Source organism: Limulus polyphemus, unplaced genomic scaffold, assembly GCF_000517525.1.
Source record: "Limulus polyphemus unplaced genomic scaffold, Limulus_polyphemus-2.1.2 Scaffold3318, whole genome shotgun sequence".
Classification (NCBI taxonomy): Eukaryota; Metazoa; Arthropoda; class Merostomata; order Xiphosura; family Limulidae; genus Limulus; species Limulus polyphemus.
This window is the reverse complement of record NW_013668928.1, coordinates 66252-92158: the sequence shown is the minus strand read 5'-3', so window position 1 is coordinate 92158 and position 25907 is coordinate 66252. Positions and strand designations below refer to the sequence as shown.

The 25907-nt window shown below is 35.3% G+C and overlaps 2 protein-coding genes across 4 annotated transcripts in view; one reads left to right on the top strand and one right to left on the bottom strand.

The window, feature by feature from the left end:
- LOC106469124 (uncharacterized protein KIAA0930 homolog) overlaps positions 1 to 25492 on the bottom strand; it is a 49546-nt gene extending 24054 nt beyond the window's left edge. The window contains exons 1-6 of the mRNA XM_022397551.1: positions 25307 to 25492; positions 22894 to 23051; positions 11297 to 11398; positions 8452 to 8529; positions 7201 to 7302; positions 3258 to 3493 (exon numbers count right to left, since the gene is read on the bottom strand). Coding sequence (XP_022253259.1) covers positions 3258 to 3493; positions 7201 to 7302; positions 8452 to 8529; positions 11297 to 11398; positions 22894 to 23051; positions 25307 to 25424 — 794 coding nt within the window. The 5' untranslated portion in view covers positions 25425 to 25492. The remainder of the gene's footprint in view (positions 1 to 3257; positions 3494 to 7200; positions 7303 to 8451; positions 8530 to 11296; positions 11399 to 22893; positions 23052 to 25306) is intronic.
- LOC106469126 (NADH-cytochrome b5 reductase 3-like) overlaps positions 25419 to 25907 on the top strand; it is a 31873-nt gene continuing 31384 nt past the window's right edge. The window contains exon 1 of one of the 3 annotated variants that reach the window (XM_013929588.2): positions 25419 to 25504. Coding sequence is in view for 1 of the 3 variants with exons in the window: in XM_013929589.2 (XP_013785043.1) it covers positions 25539 to 25556 (18 nt within the window). In the remaining 2 variants the exon portion in view is untranslated. Of the gene's footprint in view, positions 25557 to 25907 lie in introns of all 3 variants that reach the window. The other 2 variants (XM_013929589.2, XM_013929587.2) reach the window with 2 other exon arrangements.

Sequence of the window (25907 nt, the reverse complement as noted above, 5' to 3'; positions counted from 1 at the left end):
ACTGTAATTTACCCAGCCTTCTAACCAAGATATAATTAGGTTAAAAACATTCTGTAAGTGCTCTGTGAAAAGAGCTATGATCACTAAATCAAAGAATTTCACAGATTAATAGTTAATAATGACAAATATAATTGATAACTCCTAAGATTTATATAATGGAGAATCTGCTCTTTCTATTGGTTAAAAAATGTTCATCAGCCATGTAAAGTTAATTGGCAAGCAATACGGATAGACAGTGAGAAAGGGGCTTCCCTAGTTGGTTTAACAAATTTGTTGATTATACAGCAAATCAAGAAGGTTCAAATTTTAGATTTGTGCTTGAAATTAAGTGAAGTGTGTTTCTAACTAGCTTGAAATAGTAGAAGTCTTTTATTGAAGTCAAGAGTTTCTAAAATAAAAAAATCAGAGCTCAGATGTATCATGTGACACAGAAAAATGAAGACCAATAATTTTTTAAATATTTATTTTTGAAATTTACAAATTAAAACTTAAATAATAATGAAATTTGAATTATAACCTACATTTTCATGCCAAGTTTATTGACATAAGTTGATGATAAAATTATTTGATTAAATTTGGAATGTAACACTGTAAATGGTCTATACAGAACGTTTGTTTGTTTGTAATTAAGCACAAAGCTACACAATGGGCTATCTATGCTCTGCCCACCACAGGTATCGAAACCCGGATTATAGCGCTGTAAGTCCGCAGACATACCGCTTTGCCACTGGGGGGCCTAAACGGTTAAGAGTGTGGTGTAGACACAATTCATTTGTCCTTTGTGGAGTGTAACAGCTAATTCTTCTCTGTTACAATGATAATCATTCTAAAATAACTTAGAAACCAATCAGTATTGAATAAGCACCACAGCTTTAGTCATTTAACCTGCTTTTAATTTTTATTTCCCTCATATGAATGTTTCAGAGTCTCTTTAGTTAATTTTCATGTTTGGTATTGGTAGTTGAAACTGGAGTCAACAGGTAAGTGTTAAAGTCCACAAAAACAGTAGGTTCAGAGTGTTTATAAAGAAAAAATAAGTTCAGGCAACACCATAAACAAAATATTTATTGTATATTACTATTACATAACGTTTAATAGACCATTAATAAATGCTCTTAATATATGAATAATAATTTAAAAATTTTTGGTGTCCATATTTGAATTTGAGTTGCATTTCTTTCAAGGCTAGTATAACAACTAAAATGGCCCAAAAGATGTCTATGGGGTGGTATCAAGGTCAACGAAGAATGGAATTTGTACGAATGAGAGGTCCACAAGGTAGAGGGCATGCTGAAATGGCAGTTACAAGAGTGAGAGGAACTGGAGCTGAAACACCAACATCAGAACCAGGATTTTCCTTGACAGAAGACTATGATTGGGAAGATTTGGAAGTAAGTTTGAAGAACTGGTCTGGCTTATATTTATTCATATTTTTAATTGCCTGTTTATAGTTTTAATATATTTTAATTATGAACAAAATCTGTAGAAACTAATTGTCCTATGTATTATAAAGTCAAGATTTAATATCTTCCAATATATCTTTCTCACAGTGGAGTCTGAAGTCAATACTGTGTTTAATGAGTGTTTGTTCTTCTGAAATATATATATATATTGTAGTTTATTCCCATTTCCATGCCTTGTATACCATTCTCTTTTGAAGTCTACTGTATTCTGCAGATCTTATCAAATAAGGTGGTTGCAGATGCTTACAAATGTTGGACTTTGTAAGTTTTATGGACTGTATTAACCTATGTATTTTAATTTAAATGGCTAAATTTACAAGTAATTTTTGGTTAAATAAGATGCATTCTTTGATATGAAATATGCAATTTCATTCACTGTGTGTGTATCAAATATACTATTAATAACTCTTGTAATTCTTACATGTGCATAAATATCCAGATCTTCCTATTACTTACATTGAACCTATTTATTTATTTATTTTTTATCTTTGACCCCTGAAGTTCCAAAAAAGGCACCAATGCAAATAAATCTATTTTAGACTGCGGAGATTTTCACAAGATATCTTTGTGCAAAGTTAAACCTAAATCATATGAAATACAGAGGAGTGATAGACCAAAAGCCATAACTTTGCAAACATAATTTTAACCTTTCAACCCTGTAATAATGAAAGAAAGGCTAAAAAGCTCTTATATTTTTGCTTAAGTCTGTGGGGGTTGGCATAGGGTATCTGTTTTTGCAAAGGCTCATCTAGCTTGGTCAAAATACAGAGGAAAGGCAGACCAAACAACCCTAATTGTGTGATATATTTTGACTTTTGCCCCCTTGTAAAATCACAATAAAGCAAAAATCTCATTCCTGTCTGATTCAGTCCATGTAAGATGTCAATGTATCTTTGTGCAAAGTCTCATCTTGATTGGTCAAAATATAAACCTATAGCACACCAAAAACCGTAATTTTGTAATTTGGGTGACTTCACACAGTATTACGGTTTTGAAGTAGTGCTACAAAATTATATGAGCTGATTATTAATTATGTTATTCTAATGCATATATGACACACACACACACACTAATAAAATAATAGCAAAAGCACAGCTTAAAACTACAAGTAAGTTATCATATCTTTAAACAATCAAAATGATAAAACTGTTCTAGCCTCAACTGCCTGTCTTCACAAAAATAATTTCCTTAATCCTAGCTTTAAACAGGCAAAATCTTTTCACTTCCTCAGTGTGAATTATCAAATTATTATTAGTATAAGATTTGTTAGATTTAAATATTTACCCAAAAATCTCACAACAGTAGAATGAAACCAATTATGAAAAAAAATTGAGTATTCGCAGAACAAGGTTATGCATGTTCATTTCTATGATGGACATTTGTTTAAATGATATATTCATCATATGAACATCTAAACAAGCTTTCAATTTTCAATAACAAAGGCAGAAACTGACAGCTAAGACATCTACCTCTTTTGTGTTAACTATTGTGTTTATTAGACTTGCCCATATTGAATTAGTTTTATGTTTTAACATAAAAAAAAAAAATTACAGGCTGAAGTACTACATTAAAACAAAAGGTTCTATTAACTCACAAACTTTCCATCTCTTTAAAGAGATCTCCATTAGGTGGAATTACAAAGTGTATAGAGATAAAAAGCTTGTGAATTAACAGAACCGTACAGTTTAACATGGTATTCAAGCTTGTAAGTTCCTTTTTACATTAATACAGCCACATTTAACTTACATTAAATGAATATATAGTTTTATGTTTGGTATATTCTTTATGTTCTACTGGTGAGCTTCTTCTGAGTTATGTTTCAACTTCATGCACACAACTTGGTGTAAATACTCGCTTGTTATCATAGGTAGAAAATAATGTTTCCCTACCCTAGCATCATACACTCTCTTTAAGGCTTCATAATGAATAGATCCTAGAAACACAACACCTTGAAGTGTGCCATCCCTGTCTGTGGCTAGAAGTTCTACACATACCATTTCTCCATCTCTGACAATTATATCTTGAAACACCTAAAAAACAATTCATCTTAACATCAACACTCTTAGATTACTGCTGTGGAACTCTAACAAATATATTGTTTACAAATGCAAACAAGAGGAAAAAATTAAAGCATAGAGAAAAAAACAACACTTTTTTCAAACTACCTCTTGAAACAGGTATGTGGGACTTTAATACATTTTACAATTGCTTTAAAACATATTTCTAGTCAAGTGAAATGCTTAAATTGAACACAATTGGATTTTTACACATACATTTTAGTTACACATAAATGGAAGATTATATTATTATTATTTAAAATACAACAACGAAATTGTAAGGAAAGAGTAATTGTAAAAAAGGAAGTTAAATTAAGAATGTAGTAACAGAGTATATGTGGCATTAATTTTGTAAGACAAGATGAGTACCTCATGTTACTAAGATTTTTCTATCAAAGTGTATCAATAATATATAAAGATGACAAAAAATGTGTGAAAATAGATTTCGTTTTTCTGTTATTATCATTGCAAAAAAATACTGGTGAGTTAACTGTTAACACTATTCTATGACTGCATCGTGTAGGAAGATTAACAATTATATACCATGGCAAGAAGGCATCTAGTCAACAGCAGCCATTGCCAACTCTTGGGCTACTCTTCTCAGTGTATAGGGGTCATGAACCACATATCCTCTGATTAACAGTCTGGGCACACAAACCAGAAATACAGGGAAAAGGATCAAAGGTTAAGAGTCAAAGTAAGCAGTGAATTTTGTTCATTTGTTTTTGAAGTTCATGCAAAGCTACTCGAGAGCTATTGCACTAGCCATCCCTAATTTAGGTGTGATAGATAAGAGGGAAGGCAGATAGTCAAAATCACCCACTACCAACTCTTGGACTACTCCTTAACCAACGAAAATTGGGATTGACCATCACATTATAATGTCTCCACAACTGAAAGGGCAAACATGTTTGATGAAGGGATTCAAACTCACAACCTACAGATTGCGAGTTGAATATAAACAGTAAAGCTCTTAAAGCTACATCATCAACCTGATACACATTTGTATGAAGACTTATCAATAAAAGTGATCATGCTTTTTGGTGAGTATGAAAAACTAAAACATTATAAAATTTTCATTAACAAGATAAATACATACATTAAATCAACATTACCTAAAAATATTCAAAAATGGCTTAAAAAACATCAAGAAACTGAAAGCTTGCACATGCTAATTGTGTACCATGTGGATATGAGTAAGAGCACTGAAATGTGAAAGTTAACATTTTCCTAAACTGAAAATGTATTTCCGATAGAAATGTACCTCCCCTCACAAGATAGCTTTTCTTGATTAGTACTGCCCTCTATTGGCACAAATTTTCAATGCTCATCACTAGTCTTCCACCTCCTGCTTCAGCATATACACATGTAAATGATTATGCAGCAGCTCTCCACCAGTAGGAACATGACACAACCGTATTGTAACTAGCATTCTCTCCATACTAGCACTTGTCGATCACCTCAAGATTGGTCAGAAGACCTATACCACATATCACCAGAAGTGGGGAGGCTGGGTGAGAAATGTGAGAGGAGGTAAGTATCTATTGAGAATACAATTTCAGTTAAGGAAAATGTTAACTTTCAATACAATATCTTATCTCCTCTCACAAAATAGCTGAAATCCCACATTGAACTGGTAAAGGGCCATTAAAAAAATGATGCCCCATCAGGAAGCACTCAAAGACCATGAGGTGTGAATCCCAAAAAAGAAAATATTGCACCTCAGTGGGAGACTGCACCACATCTGATCCAGGTATACTCTTTGCTCTTTTATGACTGTGTCAACAATATAAAAGGTGGAAAAACATGAAGGAATGCCATTATACATATTACCAATTAATTGGAGTGCTAGGTGTTGAGTGGCTAGGGTGCAACAGACTATAGTGGTAATTCAACCTCATCCAACACCTGACAGTATCTGGAATTGTACATAAGTTCCAAGGTAGGCAGAGGAACACCTACCTCTTCACCTTGAAACAGGAATTGGTAAGGAAGACAAGCTTGTGTACCAAAATCCATCTCCACTTGTGCACATTTCCAACTCAACCAACATCTGATCCACCATGAACCAACATCCAGTGGATGGTTGGAAGGAGGCAAGCCCCGGTGGAATGACATCTCCAGTCCAAAACCTGGTGCCATTGGTTATGGTTCTTCCAGTCCACAGTAGGAGGAGGATTCCTAGCCTTACACAAGTGGGAATACGTTTGTTGCGTCCAGCTACAACCAACACCAGATCTGCTGTGAACCAACATCCAGCAGATGGTAGGAAGAGGACTGCAAACCTGGGGTGCATCTCCAGTCCAATACCTGGCAGCTTTGGCTGTTTTTCATCCAGTCCACAGTAAGAGGAGTGATACTGGCCAGAACAAATGAGAACTTACTTCGGTGGACCACCTCCAACCAACATCTGACCCCCTGGGAACCACATCTGGAGGATGGTAGGTAGGAGGAGGAGGAAGATCTCAGCCTGAGGGGCAAACTCAATATATACATATATTGTCATGACATGGCATGGGATGCTTTAACCAAAATCTGGTGGTATGTGGAATTGTACATCAGGTCTACAGTATATATGCCATCGGCACCCACAGAATGTATCACCCTACTCTCAACTAAGTGGTATGATGCATCACTCAGGAGGACAGACCTCCATGGTCCACATCCCAGCAGCTAGGAACTGGTAAGTGGCAAGGACTCCCATACTCAACTAGAAGAAATGAGAGAAAAATGCATTGGTGAGTCTGGAGGACCGTATCATCAGAGACAGTGCAACAGGTGACCTCAATAGCCTATTTTGAAAAGCAGAGCTACCATGTCGACGAAGTTGATCAACCAAAACCCAGTAGCATCTGGAATTGTACATCAGATCTACGGTAGGAAGAGTTTCAATGCCAGAGAGCATAAGAGATGGGCAGCAATCCCTGTCTGCTTTACTCATGTGTGTCCATGAGTGTATGGTCTGGGACAAATATACTTATGAAGCAAACGACCACTAGAGAGCACTACTAGTGGTCCTAGAGAACATCCCATTTCTATGGTGTGCGTAACATAATTGTTTTGGTATAGATGACAATTAAATGAAGATACACAATCAACACCTGGCAGCATCTGGAATTGTACATCAGGTTCGCAGTAGGAAAAGCTAAAATGTAATTTACATTGAGCATGGTCACAAGATGGATGTTGCCGATTTAAAAAAAGAAAAAAAACGTATACCTAGTCATACTGCAGAGTGGGATCCACAATACACAAGCAAAAAGGCCCCTGTAAATAAAGAAAAAACAAAACATACTAAATGAAAACTAAATCTGTAGTAGGAAGAAAAATGTCGACAAACTTGCAAGCAAAAACAAGCCCATCTGTACAGAACTACCAATTGAGAGGTGATTAACGTGTGCATATGTGGAGAGGATGCTGGTTACAATAGGGTTGTGTCGCGCTCATATTGGTGGACAGCTGCTGCATAATCATTTAGATATGGATATGCAGAAGTGAGAGGTGGAAGGCCAATAAAAGGCAGTACTAATCAAGAAAAGCTATTTTGGGAGTGGAGGTAAGATATCGTATCGGAATTAATAAACAAGGAAAATAAAACTTAGTACTAATGATATATGAGCCAACTTCAAAAGATACATTGCCTAATTTTTTACAGTGTTTTTATTTTAACTGTTTATTACCTCATCATAATTGTCAACCATAAAAAATATATTTGGGTAGGCTATTTCTTCAACTTCTCCTTTACACTCCATACTTCTTCTACTGGGGGAAGCATACACTCTCTGAAGGTAACGAAAGATACAGAAAATACATTCATACAACAATGAAAGCGTATAATAATTTTTTTTTATTGCCATCCAATTAAATTTATATATATATATTAAGGAGCAATCATCTAGGAAAAAAAATAAATGGGATAAGTTACCTTAGCATTGTGTGTGTTTAAGAAAATATTGTCAATATTTAGGTAAAAATGTGTACTTATACCGTGGTATTTCTTCGAGCACTTATACAGTTTCGAGTTCCTTTAAGTTAATTATAGTTTTTGTGGTTTCTGCATATATTTAACATGTTTTCTACTCTTATCTATTGCTTTGTGTATTATTCCTAACTTTTTTTTTAATCAAAATTCATAAAAGCTATAACTGGAGCATTTTTGGTAGGAAGGTCTATCTTTTGAATGTGAATTATCAACTTTTCATATCCCTGTGTTTTTAACTATTGTGTACACATATACATAAATACGAATATTTAGATTGAATATACATATGCAACTTCTTCCTTCAGAAAAAAGTATATAAATCTTAACATACTCTATATAGTAGGCTTAGTAAGGGTGAACTAGTGTCATGCACTTTTAATGAAGTTAAAATACTAAAAACAGTTTTATATTTCTAATAAAAGCCATGCGTATTTAAATATCATTAAAAGACTTTAATATACATTAAAAACACTTAATTTTTAAACACATGTACATATGCTTGTATTTGCGTAATGGTAATAACAGAGATCATGATGAATACTCCAAGTTCTGAGCACTTTTTTATAATGATGAAAATAAAAACATAACAGCAAGATTTTTTTATTATAACAAACATTGTAAAAGTAGTGTAAAAGAGAATGGAAAAGATTTCGTCAACTAAATTTCCAATACTACCTATGTAACATAAACAGGAAAATATATGCAAAAAATGTGTGTTTTCGGTGGTTTAATTACTGAATGTGACAGAAAAAACAGTTAGCCTGTCTATATCAGAAGACAAATATAAGTATGATCACACTTTACAATTTGGGAAAACTCTGGTTAAAAAGTTAAAAATCCCACAACAATAAATGTTTCCTTTTTTTTTATTATAAATCATGAAAATATTTGTGGGAAAAAGAAATGCAGTTATTGTTAAATATAAATATATCTTACATATAATACCTACCTGTGAATGTCGTTTAAGAATCTGCAAGTCTTTAGGACTCGTTCTGGTACATATTGCACATGTTAGCGTATACTCAAACTAGAAGAAATAAACAAGCAGCTTGTCACTTTTGAAATATTATATTTTTATAAAAGTATCAGAAAGTTTGAACTGTGAGAAACTTTAGCACTTTTTATACTTCTCTTTTGTGTTATGATAGAGTATCAGCTAAACAGATACACATAAGAAAGATACAATTTTGAGTTTTATTATTTAATTCAACTATGAAACTTTAAAAATATTTTTGCAGTGCAATTTGACTCTCAATTTCTTAAAATTGAATATTCCTTCAATTTGCCTTTCAGCACATCGTTGAGTGAATCAGTATAATAAGTTGCAATAATTGGCAAAACCTATCTGCCACCACAATGAGTAGGACCTACGGAAGCAAATTAATACATGTAAATTTATATTGGTACACCTTTACATAACATGGAACATTTAAGTATCATTTTATGTAAGGGTAAATGAAAAAATGTTGGGTGTGTATCAGGCCCATATGCAGAATGTTTGGAAGGGGGTTTCTGATTTTTGAGATCAAAACCAACACACATTGTGCAAAGCATGCTAATGCTATGGGGGAACATCCCCCCCAGAAAAAAAAAGATGCTATGAAACAATCACAAGGCTGTTCATATAAAATCCACAAACATCCTATGAAAACTCAATAAATCATCATTCTGTTATTACACTACATTGGGAGCTAGACTTAAATTAGGATAAATATGTATGTTTTACTGTAGTAAAGTACTGTACTATCTATATGCAGAGTAGTTATTAATTGTTAAATTATATAACTAATTCAAACAACTGTGTAGAACTGTAGTATATTAGCTATTTCAATCATTGGCTATCATATATGTACGTGTATGCATTACTGAAATAACATGTTAGCATGTTCCATTCTTCTGGGGTGCTTTTCAATTATTTGAAGATCTGGATACTACTGTATATAAATTTGTATATACATTGGACTTGTTTTAATATATTATTTCAAAACAAGTGGACTGTGTTGCTGTTTGTTTAATGTTGAGATATATCACCAAGAAGTCACAGACACCTACTATAATGAATCCAGCCTACAAAACCTGACAGCAGCAATACAGCTTTGGGATTCTAGTTATAAAGTGTCAACAGAAGCCATTGCATGTGACTATTTCAAGCCAAAAAAATGCTAATGCTTCATCAGAAGAATGCAGACTATATAGAAAACATTAAATACTATAAGAAGCTGCTCTATAACTATATAAGCATAATTTTTTACATCACAAAACTAAGGGGTTTGGCTGAACCCCCCCCCCCCCGAGTATGTGCGTGTGTATTTTTTAATAGTAAATCAGCTCTTTCCAGACTGGCACCTTATTAGAACCGTGAGTGCAAAATCAGAGCATTAATTGTACATATTTATATCTAATGTGAAGCTGTCTACATTTTTTTGGTGGACAGAAATCAGTCCAAAAAGGTTAAGAAGTTGAAATATAAGTTCACATGCTTAATGTTCTGAACATGTAAAAACTGATCATTTGCTCATAAAGTTATTTAGGCATGGACTTTTGAAGGCACTAGCAAATGTTTTTTTTTTTTCCTCTGATAGCAAGTTTGGGATTGCTAGTAACAACATTATTTTTCCCTAAAAGTAACTGTAACTCTATCCTAGTTCATTTTTTCGTATATCAAATTTTAATAATACTTACATTCTTTTTCATCATGCTTTCTTTCCAAATATTTTTGAATATCAGAACTAATTTAATTACATGTAACAGTTTCTACACACATTATAGCAACAGCAGTTCCTACTAATTTTGAAGCATTGCATATGAGCACAACAACACAAAAGCATATTTATAAACTTTTCAAAATTCAGCTACATTTAGATGATCTTTAACTTTTAAAACTGAAAATCTCATGATCACTGTCCTGAATCTATGTTCTCAGGTAATTAATTCAAGTTCTCTCATTGCTCCTAACATTTTCCATAATTCCTTTAACTTTTATGCCTGTAAGCTGAATATCAGTGTATCAGTACTCCATCTAACACATAAAACAATGGCTAATCAGAATATTTTTACTGTTCTGGCTAATATGTGAAACAGTTTTAAATAAGAAGCTGTCACTGTTCTAGGAAATACATGAAATAATGCAAATTCAGAATATTTCAAAACCTACCAAGCATAATGTAGAGTCAGAAGCTCTCATTATTCCAGCTATCACTCAGTTCTGAATTGTGATCTCTTACTAGTACAGTGAGGCACACAAAATAAGTTGGTTCAAGAGCTTTAGCTGTTTCACCAACAAATAAAACAAAATGGATTCAGAAAATTCCAATGATCCAGATTTTCAAGAAAGTATGTGGATTAAAGAACTTACGAAAATATAACACATGAAATAAATGCAACTTTTAACATTCCACCCAACAATGATGATTCAGGGTCATTCAACAATCCAGGTACATATAATACAATAAAATACATGAAATTACAGACTTTCATGATTACAAGTATTATATGAAACAATAATGATCCAAAGATCTTCACTAATCCAGCCAACACACACACAAGAAATGGGATTCAATAATTTTACGCATTATTTACTCCATTTTGAGGAGTGGAGATCTCATAGCATTCAGCCTAAAATCTTCCAATGTTAAAGAATCAAATAAACAATCAACTTACACAATTTGATACTTCTTAACGGTCAACATCCAATGTTTTTTAAAAAAATAAGACAATTACAGCTAAGTTTTATAACTCAATTTGTCAATAACCCTGAAATTATTTTCATATTAGCAATGTATAGTAACATTCACCTGTTGTAAAATAAGATTCAGATACAGAGTTTCCTCCCAATCTATATCCGGGTCTCCTATTGGCAGCTTTCTTGAGTCCTTTCTGAATACTTCAATTGTTGTCTATTGGGAGAAAAGAAATAAGTACAATTTACAATCTTATATGTTTTGGTTAACATATTACATCACAAAATCAAAATGATAACAATATGAATCAGAGTAATAAATCATGTTAAACTGTCAAACATAGTCCATACAGTACAAATATTTTTAATACCTTTTTCCATACTAGAAATGAAAGAAATTGAGGCTTTTTTAGACAAGAACAGATGTGAAAAGAATCAATAAACAAATATTGCACACTTTTCATTATTAGTAAAGACAGTAAGCTGTGCATAGCTTGCACCCCCTAGTGTGCTGTTGGATTTACTGTTGAATCTTAAAATGTACTACATAAAAAAATCTAAATTAATTTGTTACCATTTTTAAAAAGTATCTGATATGTCTGTCATCTTGAATTTCAGATAGTAGATTTAAAAGCCTACATTCATGGCTAACATGAAATACAAATTACATTTCAAGGACATTTAATAAATTTGTATCCTTTTTAATATATCATGGATATGTATAACTTAAAAATTAATAAAATATTTGCTAAACAATCTGAATGATACTTGGTACACTTTCAATACTTCTATAACTATTTTGGGGGTATAAAACTTAATGGTACTTGTTAAGCTTTCAATATATTTAACTTTTTTGAGGCTATAAACACTTCCAGGTGAAATGCTGATAGAATAAAACATGAAAAACAAATGTATTTATTCCAACTGCTGGAATTGTTCATTGTGTATTGGTTAATAAATCTTTTCCAGAGGTCTATACATCACCCAGGGGATGCTGTTTCTTGAGGTGTTTACTTTCATCCTTGAGTTCCCCAACAGGTCATTAACCTCAATATTTTACATGTAATAATTGTTTCCTATTTTTAATTTTCTTTTTCAGCATCTAACTGTGTTTTATTTCATTCATATTTTTTCTTCCTTATATATCTAGTTTCATATTTAACACGTGTATTATATTGGAGTTCAATCTTATCACTGACTGTTTTCTATATCTTGAATTTAAGTAATATTATCACAATCCCTAGACTTTCAAGAGTCAGTACATGGCATAATTAGTTGTTAACAAGAAAATACATCAGTTAGGAATTTTAAATGTTAACATTTGTCAACACTGAAAATGAATTTCCGAGAGGTACTTAACTCCACTCACATGTTAGCTTTCCCCAATTTTGTGCTGACCTCTATATAAGCAATGTTTTAGCTTGCCACTAGCCTTGAGGCTCCCACCTAAACTCACATGTTTCCATGTGGTATTGCTGTACTGCAGCATGCAACAACCCTCCACCAATAGGAGTGTGACACACCCTCTTAGCTCAGCTAACTCCATCTATACTGATTGTTCAATCATCACTTCGAGATTGGGCAAGAAAGGATGCACCGGAAGTGGAGAGGACAGGTGTGAAGTGTAAGAAGAGATAAGTATCTATTGGAAATACATTTACAGTTTTGGAAGATATTAACTTCTGATATGATACCTTACCTTTCTCACATATTAGTTAGAATCCCACAATGAAGTGGTAAAAGGACCAGTGAAAAGTTACTTAGCTGAGGCCCCTTTGGAAAGTGCCCAAAGAGAACCCATGGACTGTGACACCCCATACCATGAAAGTAGAGAGGAACACCCATGGACGACCACACCCCTTCTGTACTAGGGTATACTCTTCACCCATAGTGAAGAGATGTGTTGCTAAGTTGGACAAAAAAGAAGCAAGCCAGAAACATAGTATGGAAAATGGACATGTTGTAAAGTGTAGATTGGCTAGGGACCATATGTTGCTGGTCAACTCCAGTCCAAAATAAGGATGCATTAGGGTAATGGCATAGAGAACAACATACAGATCCCAAACAGAAAAGATGGCAGGAAGAGGAGGACAAAAAAGGAAGAAAGAATGAAAAAGGACAAAAATTGATAGACAAGGAGAATGTACAACTAAAATGGGAAAATTGGAAAGTATTCGATAGTGCCACCCTGTAGCCAGCAATAGTTGAAAGCAATAAGACTTTGTCAAACAGCCAAGTGAAAAACTGAGCAAGGTTCCACTGATCATGAAGAATCCATTGAAGACAACATATATGTGAACAACCCATAGGGATAAGTGATTCAATGTAGGCCTAAGTCCCCAAAAGAGAGAGAGAACCTCCTGCACAGTGAGAGGAGGAGAGGTTATGGCATTAGAACCAAGTGCTCCATGTCCCTCACACAAAGAGGAAAAGGTCCTGCCGAGATAAGAATTGTAAAACACAACCAAATGAATAAGATACTGATAGGGTGTGAGATGCAACTTCTCCAGTTTGACCAGCCAACCAAGATGTGTCAACTCCTGAAGAAAGAGAAGGATATGATCATAGGAGGCTTGTTGGGACAGAGCCAAAAGAAGCCAGTCATCCATGTAATTGAAACTGCAGTCCCAGGTAATGAATATGATTAGCAAAACCTCTAACCACCCAACAGAAAACATACAGAGCCAAAGCAAGGCCAATGGAGAGAACACAGAATTGAATCACCTGACATTAATCAATAAACCAAACATAATGCCTGGACACAGGGGAGTGTGAAGGCAAGCATCCGAGACATTGACCTTGGTCATCCATAAGCCTGGAGTGAAAGACCACCTGAAGGTGAGAAAGGACTCCATGAGAGAGGTCATTGAAACGATTAAGGGTCAAAAGATCAAGAACAGGATGCCAATCCCCTGTTTTCTTGGGGACAATGAACAGACAGGAATAAAAACCTGGGGAAGGAAGAAAAATGTGTTCTATATCATCTTTCTGCAAAAGATACAGAATTATTTCTGGCAACAAACCAGATTCTGAGGAGGAGGGAAAGAAACAGGGATAGGAGACAAAGGAGGAGGGAAGAAAACTAAGATCCAATCTTTCTAATAACACCCAAAGGACCCAACAATTGGCTGCAAATTGGTGCCAAAGGTGTGCAAACTTGGCCAGCCATGCCTGATCCTAATGGATAGTCACCATCATTCTGACAGCATGGAAGGTGACAGTGAGAGTACTGCTGGATCAGAGCAGAAACACAGGAAGGAAGAACATGGAGAGAAGAGGAAGCTGGAAGATGAGAAACAGGAACATGAAAAGATTGCAAAAAATGGGAAACCTGAAAAGAAATGTTGGCATGCAGCCTCCACATGAGATTTTAATGAATCAAGGATACCCAAAAAACAGACTGGTGAAGAAAAGGAGCAAGACAAAGATCTTGTAGATATGAAGCAGGCAAATACACCTGAAAAAGAAGGGCATCCCTGCCTAATAGGTTCCAACAACAAAGCAACCATATATGGAGAGACAAAGTTGAAAAAGATAATAGTACCAATGTTGAAAGGAGTAAAGAATGAGTATCCATTAAAAATCCCTCAGAGGAATGATGAATAGCCTCGGAAAGCAGGTGGATAAATGAGATGTAATGTAGTAGAGTAGTAAGGGTGAGACGAAGACAAGAGAATTAGACTGGGAAAAGATAATGAGAAAAAAAAAAGTATCGTATCCCTATGCCCGAATAAGAGACTCTAAAGTCTGAGTGTCAAGAAAGGGAAATTCAGCCCAATAGTAGGCCAGAGCATGTGTGTCTGCCAAACAAGAAGGATGAGGCATGTTGTCTCCAACAAGGTGAACAAGAAATTGATCTTCATAGACCTGAATATCTGGGGAAGGGGAAAAACAAAATAATCAAAAACTAGGCCAGAATGGAGCAGAGAAGAGAAATAATCATAAGACACTATATCCAAGATGAACGAGGTAGATCAATGACAGTGGATAGAATAGATGCACCAAAAGCAGGCAGAGGAAAGAGGCTGTCAAAATTGTTGTCCTCTTGAATGGGATCCTCAAGGAAAAGCATATCTGTTTCCAGGTCAGAAGATGGATCAGACCACATGTACAACTCCAACTCCCAATACACTATGGTTGACACCTCCTTGATAAAAAGAGAGAGCCCAACGCCACAGTAGTAAGCTATCTAGCAGGATTAAGATCTTGTGGATCCACACAAAACAAAGAAGCAGTAAAATGAACTTGCAAGTTCATGATGTGGAAAGGAAAGAAAAAATAATCAAAAGCCTTCACAAGCTAAATAAAGACAACAGAAAGTGTAGTCCAAACGAGAGGTATTAATCACTAGCACAAGCAACAAATATTTCAAATTTTCCTAAACTATAAATGTTTCAAATAGATTCTTATCTTTTCTGACAAATAGCTCTTCTTGACATATACTGCCCTCTATATGTGCACATTTGTGCTCACAACTAGCCTTCATACTCCCACCTACCCTCACATGTATTCACATGAGACATCCATCTGCATACTATCATGCAAATGATCATGCCAACAACCCTCCACCAATAAAAGTGCAACACAATTCCCATTGTCACTAATGCCCTCTCCTTCATGCAGCCTGTAATCACTTCGAGATTTGGCTCTACATACAAAACCGACACTGGAAGTGGAGAGGATGGGTGGAAAATGTGAAATGGGGTAAGTATCTATTGGAAATACATTTTCAGTTTAGGAAAATGTTAACTTCTGATATGTTTTCTTACCTCCTCTCACAAATGGCTAGAATCTCACAATGAGTTGACAGAAGATCTGGTGAGAATAAGATCCCCCTTTAGAAATGCCTAATGGGAAACCATGGGGAGTGCAAATAAATGGAATGCAACATCCCTATGGGAGACTTCACCACTTCTAATGAAAGTATTCTCTTTGCCTATATGAAATTGTGTCACAGTAAGGGTGGAAACAATGACGGGACCTCCCAACTTAATCATGTGTGCACATCCAACCCGACCATCACCATATCCATGGGAACCCAACATCTGGGGGACGATAGAAAGGTGGACAGCAAAGAGGGGGTACATATCCAGTCACTCACATGGCAGCATAGGGAATGTATTGGCCAGTCTGCAGTAGGAGGAGGGTACCCAGCCAAACACATGTGAGGACTTATGTGGCTTGTCCAGCTCCAACCATCACCAAATCTGCCGGGAACCAACATCTGGGGATGGTAGGAAGGAGGGTGCCTCAACTGGAGGGGCAAACTGCATGTTGGCAGAATGCATCATCCAACACCTGACAGCGTCTGGAATTGTACATCAGATCTCAATAGGATGAGTGTAAATGCCACCTACTCCAGCTGAACATCACCAGCCTTATCTCATCTGAATGGGATTGAGCACACTTAAGAGGAAGACTCCATGGTCCACCATCCCAGCAGCTAGGAAGTGATAAATGACAAGGACTCACATACTCCACTAGAAAATGGTGAAACAGCACATTGGAGAGTCCAGAGGAATGCTGCAACTGATACAGTGTAATGTGTGACTGCAATATCTTATTTTGAAAAGCAGGTCAATCCTATGCAATACAGGTATCATCTGGGAAGGGCAATTATCCCTGTCTGCTTTATTCATGTTAGTCCACGAGTGTATAGTCTGGAATAAACGTCTTTATGAAGCAAAATACCATGAGGCATGCCTACAAGCAGTTTTGTGGACCTCCTCATCTCACTGGCAGGTGTATATGACACACAGGTCTTACAGTGCAGAATTAAGAATAAATATACCTGGACAAGCAACACTTGTCACTAAGAGGGATCCAACTATGTAACAAAGGCCCTGCAAATAAAATGAAGGAAAAAAGAAGCACTTACCGACTCAGAGATACATCACAGAGCACAAAATGGGGATGGGAGGAAGATGAAACCATGTAGAAGAAGAAATGACTAGGTGGTGAAGATAATGAGACTAAAGGTATGGGGAGTGGTCCACATACCACTGCTAATGATGTCATCCAATGGATGACGGAAAGGATCAGCCAAAGAAATGGTAAGATGATGAATTTGAAAGGAAGATACATGGAAAAGATGACAATCATCAGGATAAAGAGAAGAATAAGTCAGGAAAATCAACTGGTGAATCCAACCTGTAAGGGTAAGGTCAAAGGAACCATGAAATGTCACAGAAACAGGAACCATGGAAGGAATCAGCACACACCACATAACAGTGAAGAGCCATGACTGAACAGAGGAGGTGATCAGGATAGGAATGGTCATAAAGATGTGATATGGAAGGAAGGAAGATAGGTGTGAAAGTGGAATTACCCTCCCAGAGTAGCCAATGTTTTGGGCAGAAAAGACTGATCAGGGAAAAGGACCACATAAGAACTGTGAAACAAGGTATGGTGGACATCAATAGCGATCGGAACAATGATGCCTGTATGCCAACAGGAGGAGAAAAAGGATCTTCAAGAAGATGCGATATAAAGAACAGGTTGACAAAGGTTCAAAAGGAGGAAGGGTAAGGGCATGAAGGATGACACTTAAGTACCGTTCTGGGAGAGAGGCAGGGCGAGGAGGGCAGGTGATGCAGAGGAAATAGCACAAAAGAGACAGGACCAGCCAACTGAAGACACGAGCATAATGTGTAAAATGAAACGTGGCTGACAAAACCCTGTGATAGCCCATGACAGAGGAGACCAAAAGACCCCTGTCAAATAGCCAGGTTAGAAAGGAAGTGTTGGATTGGATGGAAGATAACAATGACATGTGGACCAACAACAGTACATGTACCACTTTCTTTGGTACACTGCCATGGAGGAAGGATGTACAAGATGAGAAATCAAGGATGCCACACACACTGCACAAGTCCAGCCTGCTAGGCCAGGGACTGGATAAAAGCCACACAGGAAGCCTGAGTGAGGAGATTGACAGATGTTGCATGCCACACTGGAGCAGACAAAGGAAGGTGGGGAAATGGAGACAACACCGATAGTCGGCACAGAAGTGGAAATCACAGCTGAGCCAGCCAACATGTAGCCACTAACAGAACCCAACACAGAGTGGTCTGGATGATGAAAGGACCCAGGAAATCAGATAAAAGGGGGGCATACTGAGAGAATCCACTGTTACAGCCAAAGGATGTGGAACAGGAGACCAAAGCCATGACAGCTAAGAATTGAGACAAGTGGTAAAAGCATCCATCTCTGGAACACCCCACCAGGCACACAGCCCACGAAACACCCACAGATCCAGTGACCACTCCTTAGGGAAAATCCTGTCAGAATTTGATAAATGAACCACAACAAGATTCAGGGCACCCAGAATATGACAAGTCAACAAAGGAATTTGATGGCTGTGGGCCCAATGTCCAAAAACACCAAGTACTCCCTTACTGGAGGTGTATGAGACCACTGTTGAGTTTTCGGAATGCACCTTCACTGTGGAAACAAGTGAGTTTAGGTGGGAGCCTCAAGGCTAATGGTGAACAAAAACAATTGTGTATATAGAGGGAAGCACAAAATCGAGGAAAGCTAATATGTGAGCATATGTAAGGTACCCTATTGAAATTTTGCTACGAATGCATGTAATATTTTCAAGAACATCATTTGGTACTATAGTTGTGGGGTTTTCCATTTAACTTTAATACTACTGTCATCAGGTAGGGTTTACAAATCTCAGATTCTCCAGTGATATTTTTCCTATCCTTACTTGAAGCAATAGATGATTCTCTGTAAGAGGTAATAGGTGACTTGATGTCTGTAACTTTGCTAACAGAAAATAGCTTAAAGCTACAAGGTATCTGGATTCATAATGATCATAAATGTTACATACAATCTTACCGTTACATGGAAGAAAACTTTGGAGATATTCATGAACCAACATTTTTCTCCAAGTTTGGCTGAAATATTGGTATATTCCTGTTTTTCGATATTAACATAAAGGGTCTTTCCATTCTACAAGTTACTTAACTGGGTTGCAGCCTGTTATGGCATGAAATACTAAAATTTTCAACTTAATAGGGAAACGGTATTGTAATTAATTGTAATACAACATATCTTTTAAATATTAATAATGCTAACTCTTGCCATGTGAGTGGGGTTATTGTTAAGCTGTGAAAAGTGTCTATATTCATTAATCACACGATCCATCATAAACATATGAGGCCTGCTTTGTGACTCCCAAGAAAGCTGGCCAAAACAGATTTTTCATGTCTTACACAATTTACCATCTGTAGTTGCTAAAGATGGAACAACTGTACTCAAAGTATACTTCATCACTTCTTTAATGTTTAGATTATATTTCTAAGCAATCAAATCAAATGAAAAGTTTTGAATATAATTGTCTTTTCATGGTTCTATATGTTTTCAATTTTCTTCATTTTAGATTCAAGCAGAGATGCAACTGACAACATTTATTCAAAAACTTTCATTTCCTGTTCTTTTATCCTTTTTGTTAGTAGGTGAATATCTTCCCTTTATTCTTCAATCAAAATTCTTAAACTCAAAATGATAAGTATTGCAGATGGTTCAAAAAAGTTCATTCTCAATCATAGCAAATGTGAATTATCTTTTCCATGTTTTTCACGTATGTCTTCATTCATGTTTCACTTAAGTCGGCTGTTATTCCTCCATAAGTATCATGGATTCCAGCAAGTATCCATCTATAAATAGAACTAGAAGGTATTCCAGAGATTGAAGACCCAAGAAGACAGAAGAGGAGTGACTATAAGCCATGTTAAAGGAATCAACGAAATGAGAAGGATGAGACAGGAAAGAGTGTGAACAATGCTGAAATAAGAAGGTCTCAGAATAGATACTAAAGTCAGATGAATGGGAAAGGAATAAAGTTACAGCATAAAAGCATGAAATAAAAACTGTGAAGAAACATAGGACACAGGAGAAAGAAAGAGTATAGTACAAACCAGACACAATCAGAAAAGAAAGAGAGGAATGGAGAACACACAAAAAATGGAGGAACTGTGAAGGAAAGTAAAATCCATTAACGTTGAAAATTGGTGGTAACATCTTCCACAGACAAAGAACCTCCATCAGCCATAAAAATGTTAGAAACTGTAAGGAGTTTTGAGACATAACATTGCATGGTGTCTGAGTTTTGCAAACAACCACTAGTAGAGGATGTTAATTAGTCTCATTACAGATGAAAGTTATAATTTTCCTATAGTGAAAATGTATTTCCGATAGGTACTTACCTCCCCTCACATAATTAGCAATACTCATTCTGTGCTGTCCTCTGTATGGAAATTCTTTTTTTTACACATGTCACAAGCCTTTTGCCTCCCCTCCATTGGAAACGACTCGTTCCAACATGTCTCTCATGCAAATCATCATGCGACAACCTTCCAACAATAAGAGTGCAACATACTCTCATTATGCATGTGACTCTCTCTATTCAATTCTACCAAATTAATAGTTTGAGTTTAGGCAGAAAATTAAAGCACCGGTTTTCAGTGGGGAGGAAGGGTGAGAAGAGGTAAGTACTTATCAGAAATACATTTTTAGTATAGTAAAATTATAACTTTTGATACGGTACATTACCTCCATTCACATAAATAGCTAGAATCCCACATTGAAACAATGGAGGGACTGGTGCAAGGGAAGAAAAGAAGCATCCTTTGAAAGCATCCAAAGGACACACCTTGAGACAAGAGAGTCAGATTCAAAAATCTGATGTGGGAGAACACATTACTTCTGAGCCAGGTATACTCTTCGTCCATCTGAGTTAAGTGTCGTATATATGGGTGGAAAACAGAGGAGCACATCCAATTGGTATGGGAAAAAAACAATGGAAGTGCCCCCAGGTGTAGAGTGGCTAGGGTGCAACAGACCTTACTCAGCTAGTCAACCTCAGGATTTTGGTGCATAGCCTCTGAAAGGAGATGTATTTTAGATAAATACCATAGAAGGGAAGTAAGGGTAAGACAAAGGCATGAAAACTGGACATGGATTAAATGCACTGGAAAATCTCAGAGTGACCCCCAAACTGGCAAAACAGACCCCAACAATTGAGAGTCTAGAAATGGGCAGCCTGCAAGACGGTATGCCAAAGCAAACTGATCCATAGCCCGTGGGGAGTGAGGCATGCTGGCACCCTCAACCAATTGAGAAGCAAAATGCTCAGCATAAACCCTTATCATGTGACAAACATTGAAAGTAGAGAGAAACAGTCTAGTATCTGATGACCAGATAATGGGGAAGGTACATCTGTTTGTGTATATGCTGATTAATGGAACAGTGAGAAAGCTTCCTATACCAAGAATAAAGGTGGAAACTTCATACTATGCAGGAGACCTTGAGGCCTTGTATATGAAGGCACCCATTTATGATGTTGGTACTATGATCTGTTTAACTTTCCCGGTATAACTGCCTTGATAGATCTGGTACAGCACTCTCTTCTGATCCTCTATTTTGTAAGTCCCTTTTTCCTTTGTCTTGTGCATGACTTTTTCACAGACACTGTCCCATAGTTTCTCCAATGAAGGGTCTTTCTTCTGTGCTTCCTTTAGTTCCCATAGACCCCCATTTGGGATGTCACCTTTTGAGATTTGCAGGGGCTTGATGTCTTACTTGCTTTGCTTTTCCTGAGCTCTTGTAGTGACTTCAGATGCTTCATCAGTCTTCTTTCAGTCTGGTTCCTCCAAACTTCTACTGCTAAGTATATTGCCAATTACCAAGAGTATTCTTATTGAACAAGGTAAATGAAATGCACTGGAAATGTGGAGGAAGGGTGGGAGGTGGTGCAGAGAGGTAAGTATTTATCTGATGTACATGATATATATCTGATTCAGTTATAGGTATTTTATGTATGGGCCAGATTCTTCATAGAAGGTGTCTGTGACTTGTTGGCAGGTGCTGTCCTTTGGCATATGCTACATTACCTGCAGAATCTGGTCACACCTCTGATGACCCCTGGCCCATGGAAATTGCTGGTGATTTTATCTGACATTTTCTTCACTCCTTGGTGTCCTTCCACAATTGATTTGTGAGCCAAATTTGTATTCAGAAACACTAATGACTTGAATCCTCAACAGGCAGAATGCAATTCCAGACTCTTTCAACCCAATTTAACCCATGGCTTTAAGACATTTTGTTATCAAAGTTAAATACATCAAGTCATCTGTTACCTCTTACCAGTTTCATATACTTAAGTCAAATTATGAAAAAATGATATAGAAAATGTCACTGAAAAATAAGAAAGATTTTCAAGTTCCATATGGCCATGGATAGATAACTGATGACAGTGGTGATGAAGTTCCAAAGACAACTCAACAAATAGCACCAAGATAAGATCTTAAAATGAAGCACATTTAGCAACAATTCAGAATGCTAAATTGATGTATGTTCATGTAAACAACCAAGTATGCCATGCACTAATTACTGCAATTGAGATTGTGATAGTGTTACTGAAAGTAAAAATACAGAAGACAGAAAGTGCTAAGATTTAGTTGTGAGATGGAAACTGAAATATAATGCAAGTATTAAATATCAATGTAAATATTTAAGGTAAAATAAAAATGAAATAAAATGCAAAATCACACACTAACAAAAGAAACTACAAATAAAAAAAAACAATGATTAAATGTAAAAAGGCACTAGGTTTTATTATTTTAAATTATTTTGACTAGATAATAACTCAACTAAATGAGAATAATTTTTAAACATTTAATATTCTATATATAGAATATATACCTCAAATTGTGGAATAAATCTTGACTTCTTCTGTTTAGGTTGCTTTCTTACAAAGAAAAGCATATCATCTCTTACTTGGTCTTCTCTATGGTACAAGAAATGTCTAATAAACAAATCAGTCCAAAATGTTGTTGGATTCAGGAGGACAAATCCACTTTCTAGCACACAAATAGTGTACATAAGAGAAATGAAAACAAAATCAATAAATATCAGCATAAGAACAAGCCAGATAATTTAATAACACTTACTTCATAGAGTTCACTTTCCAAACAACAAAATAACAACATAAGTTTTTTTTCTAAGTCATGCAGAATTGACATTTTCTTTGATGTAATCTGTGTAAAAGTTTTGATTTGGCAAATGAAATCATATAATTGAGTGACAGTGATAAATATAGTTTATCTACATCAAACATCTAATGTATAGCCTAGCTCAGTGAAAGTTTCAGGAAATATTTTCAATGCTTTAACACTCTTCTTCCTTTTCTGAATTTATATTTTTACCAATAACTATCCAATTCACAAGAAAATTAAGTATTGTATAAAACACTTTTAAAAATATTCATATATTTCTGAGAAAAAGCTGAGTATTTTCATTAGTATTTCACCTTAACTGACTTCATTTTGAAGTTTATACTGATAGCAATAATTTATTTGAAAATATTACGTCTGCAGGGTAAAATCATTCTTATCATTGTGTGATGTGCTGCTAATCATAACATGTGGGCTGTTTAATGTTCAGTGACAGCTCAAAAATCTGAAATAGCAATAACCTAAACTTAAAAGCATTCTAAATAACAAAAATCATGCTACATCAGTTGGTAACTGACAGTGCCTTAAGTAACATAATGTGAGCATATGATGACTGAAATTGATTCTTATGAATGTATATTTACATTACCTGCAGCTCTTGCAAACTTTTGCTTATACATTGTTATCAAAATACTGACACACAAACAACTAGATGTTTAAGAGAATGATAAATACTGTGACACTTCCACAAATTTCTAGCTACCAGAATGAAAATAAATTAACTTTCCTATTCATAAAATAAAGACTTAATTCTTGTATCCTGTAGGTCATTTTAATGTTTTCAGTAGTGAAAATCTGGATATTTGTTATCCAGATGACTGAAAATTATAATTAATGATGCAAGTTTAAAATTAAAATAATTTGTGTTGCATTAATATCACAGGGCTCTATGCTTTGATTTTTATTTATTCCATAGTTAAAGTTGGCAGTCTGTTGGCAATTCATTAATCTGTCAAAACCATTTTAGAATTATAATCTCTGCAGTAAATGTATATCTCCAGATATAGGTTGTATATGTACTTACTGTATAAATTATGTTTAGAAAAACTCCACGAAACTTCCAAAAATATTAAGAATACAAATTATCTGGATCACAACCACTCAAGAAACTACAAGTATCAAATTTTGCACAGTACAATAAGATATGTATGAAATTCTTGCTCAGTACAGAGGTATATGGATCAACAAGGTTCCAGAGCATGAAGAGATGTAAGAAGCATGATAAAAACCCTGATCTAATTGAGGTATTCAAAATTATTATGGGTACATAAAAAAAAATATTTTATAAGATGTTTTGTGATAAATTCTGAATGTCATATTATTCAAGATTTAAAATGGTTATAGTTGAGTTGTTTTATTTCTTCAATAGAGTTGTAAATCTGTATGAAAAATTAGATTTAGAGTAGAATACACTGTAACAGATCCAGACTTAATGATTTAGGGAGATTGGAAAACAGGACATTGACATGTTTGGTAGGTCAAAAAACCCATTGATACATCACAAGTTGTAATAATTTATTATACTTATGGAAAAGATAGTGATTTGCTTCAAAAGATTAAGAACTTCAGACATGTGACTGCCCAAGTTATTCCTGGTTTGAAACCTTTAATCTATGAATAGACTGAAAAATATGAAGATATTTTTTCTGAAGTATATACTTGCAAGACTTAGTGGCCTGATTCAGGTGTTTAATCGTTATTAGTAATTAAGTATAAGACCTTTATGTACAGGGACTGAACAATTTACAATCCTGATTCCTGAAGCATGTTTGGTTTCTAATGTATGGTACTGGGAGGGCTTAGAACTAGAAGTTAGATTTAGAATAATAACACTTGTTGGAGATGAAATTCAGAATATTATGGGAAGTAACTGTAACTTGGGCTATAAAAGTCAAGGTCCACGATGGGTATTATTATTAATTTCACACTCTGACTCAAAATTTGAGTATCTTCTTTTTAAAAAATAAAATATGATTGTATTCATCATACTAAAAGTAAAAACAAATTAATAAATTATATTTAATTTAGATTATAATATATTTTATATGAAATAGTAAGGAACACAGATTAAGATATGTTGTGAAAAAATTAAATATAACTACCCTCCGCTCCGTACTGCCTCATTTCTCTAGTTCTGTGAAAAGATATTTCGGAAAGCATTTGTTCCAAAACAGTTGGTACACGTCCAAGATTCGAAAACATTCCACCACTGAACGCCATATTGTTATTAGTATTACGCCATAGCAGACAGACTTCGACACTTGCTCCATCTCGTGTCCTTATAATATCATTAATTTGAGGTATGGGTCTAATATTCGTAAAATAACTATCGAAATGAACACGGAAAGCTTAGTAAGTAGTTATAAAAGTTATGCAAATATTATATCAAACTCACTGTCAATGTTTCCAGAAATATCATTTTAGTAGCATAATACTAATGATAATAACATTAAAGTTAAGCCTAAGAAATGTAACTGTGGTTAGATCTTGTTACTTAACTTACTGTTAGGATAAGAGTTTCAACTTTCAGTAAAATATGTATGCCAACAAATTTTGCTTTAAATTGACTGTACCGGGAAATATTTGGTATGGCGTCTAAGAAAAGAAGCCATGTAAAGTAATTTCGTGAAATGTGATAACTGATATCGATTGTAATTTGTAGCGCCCATATTTATTCACAAAGCTTTACTTACTGATACTGAT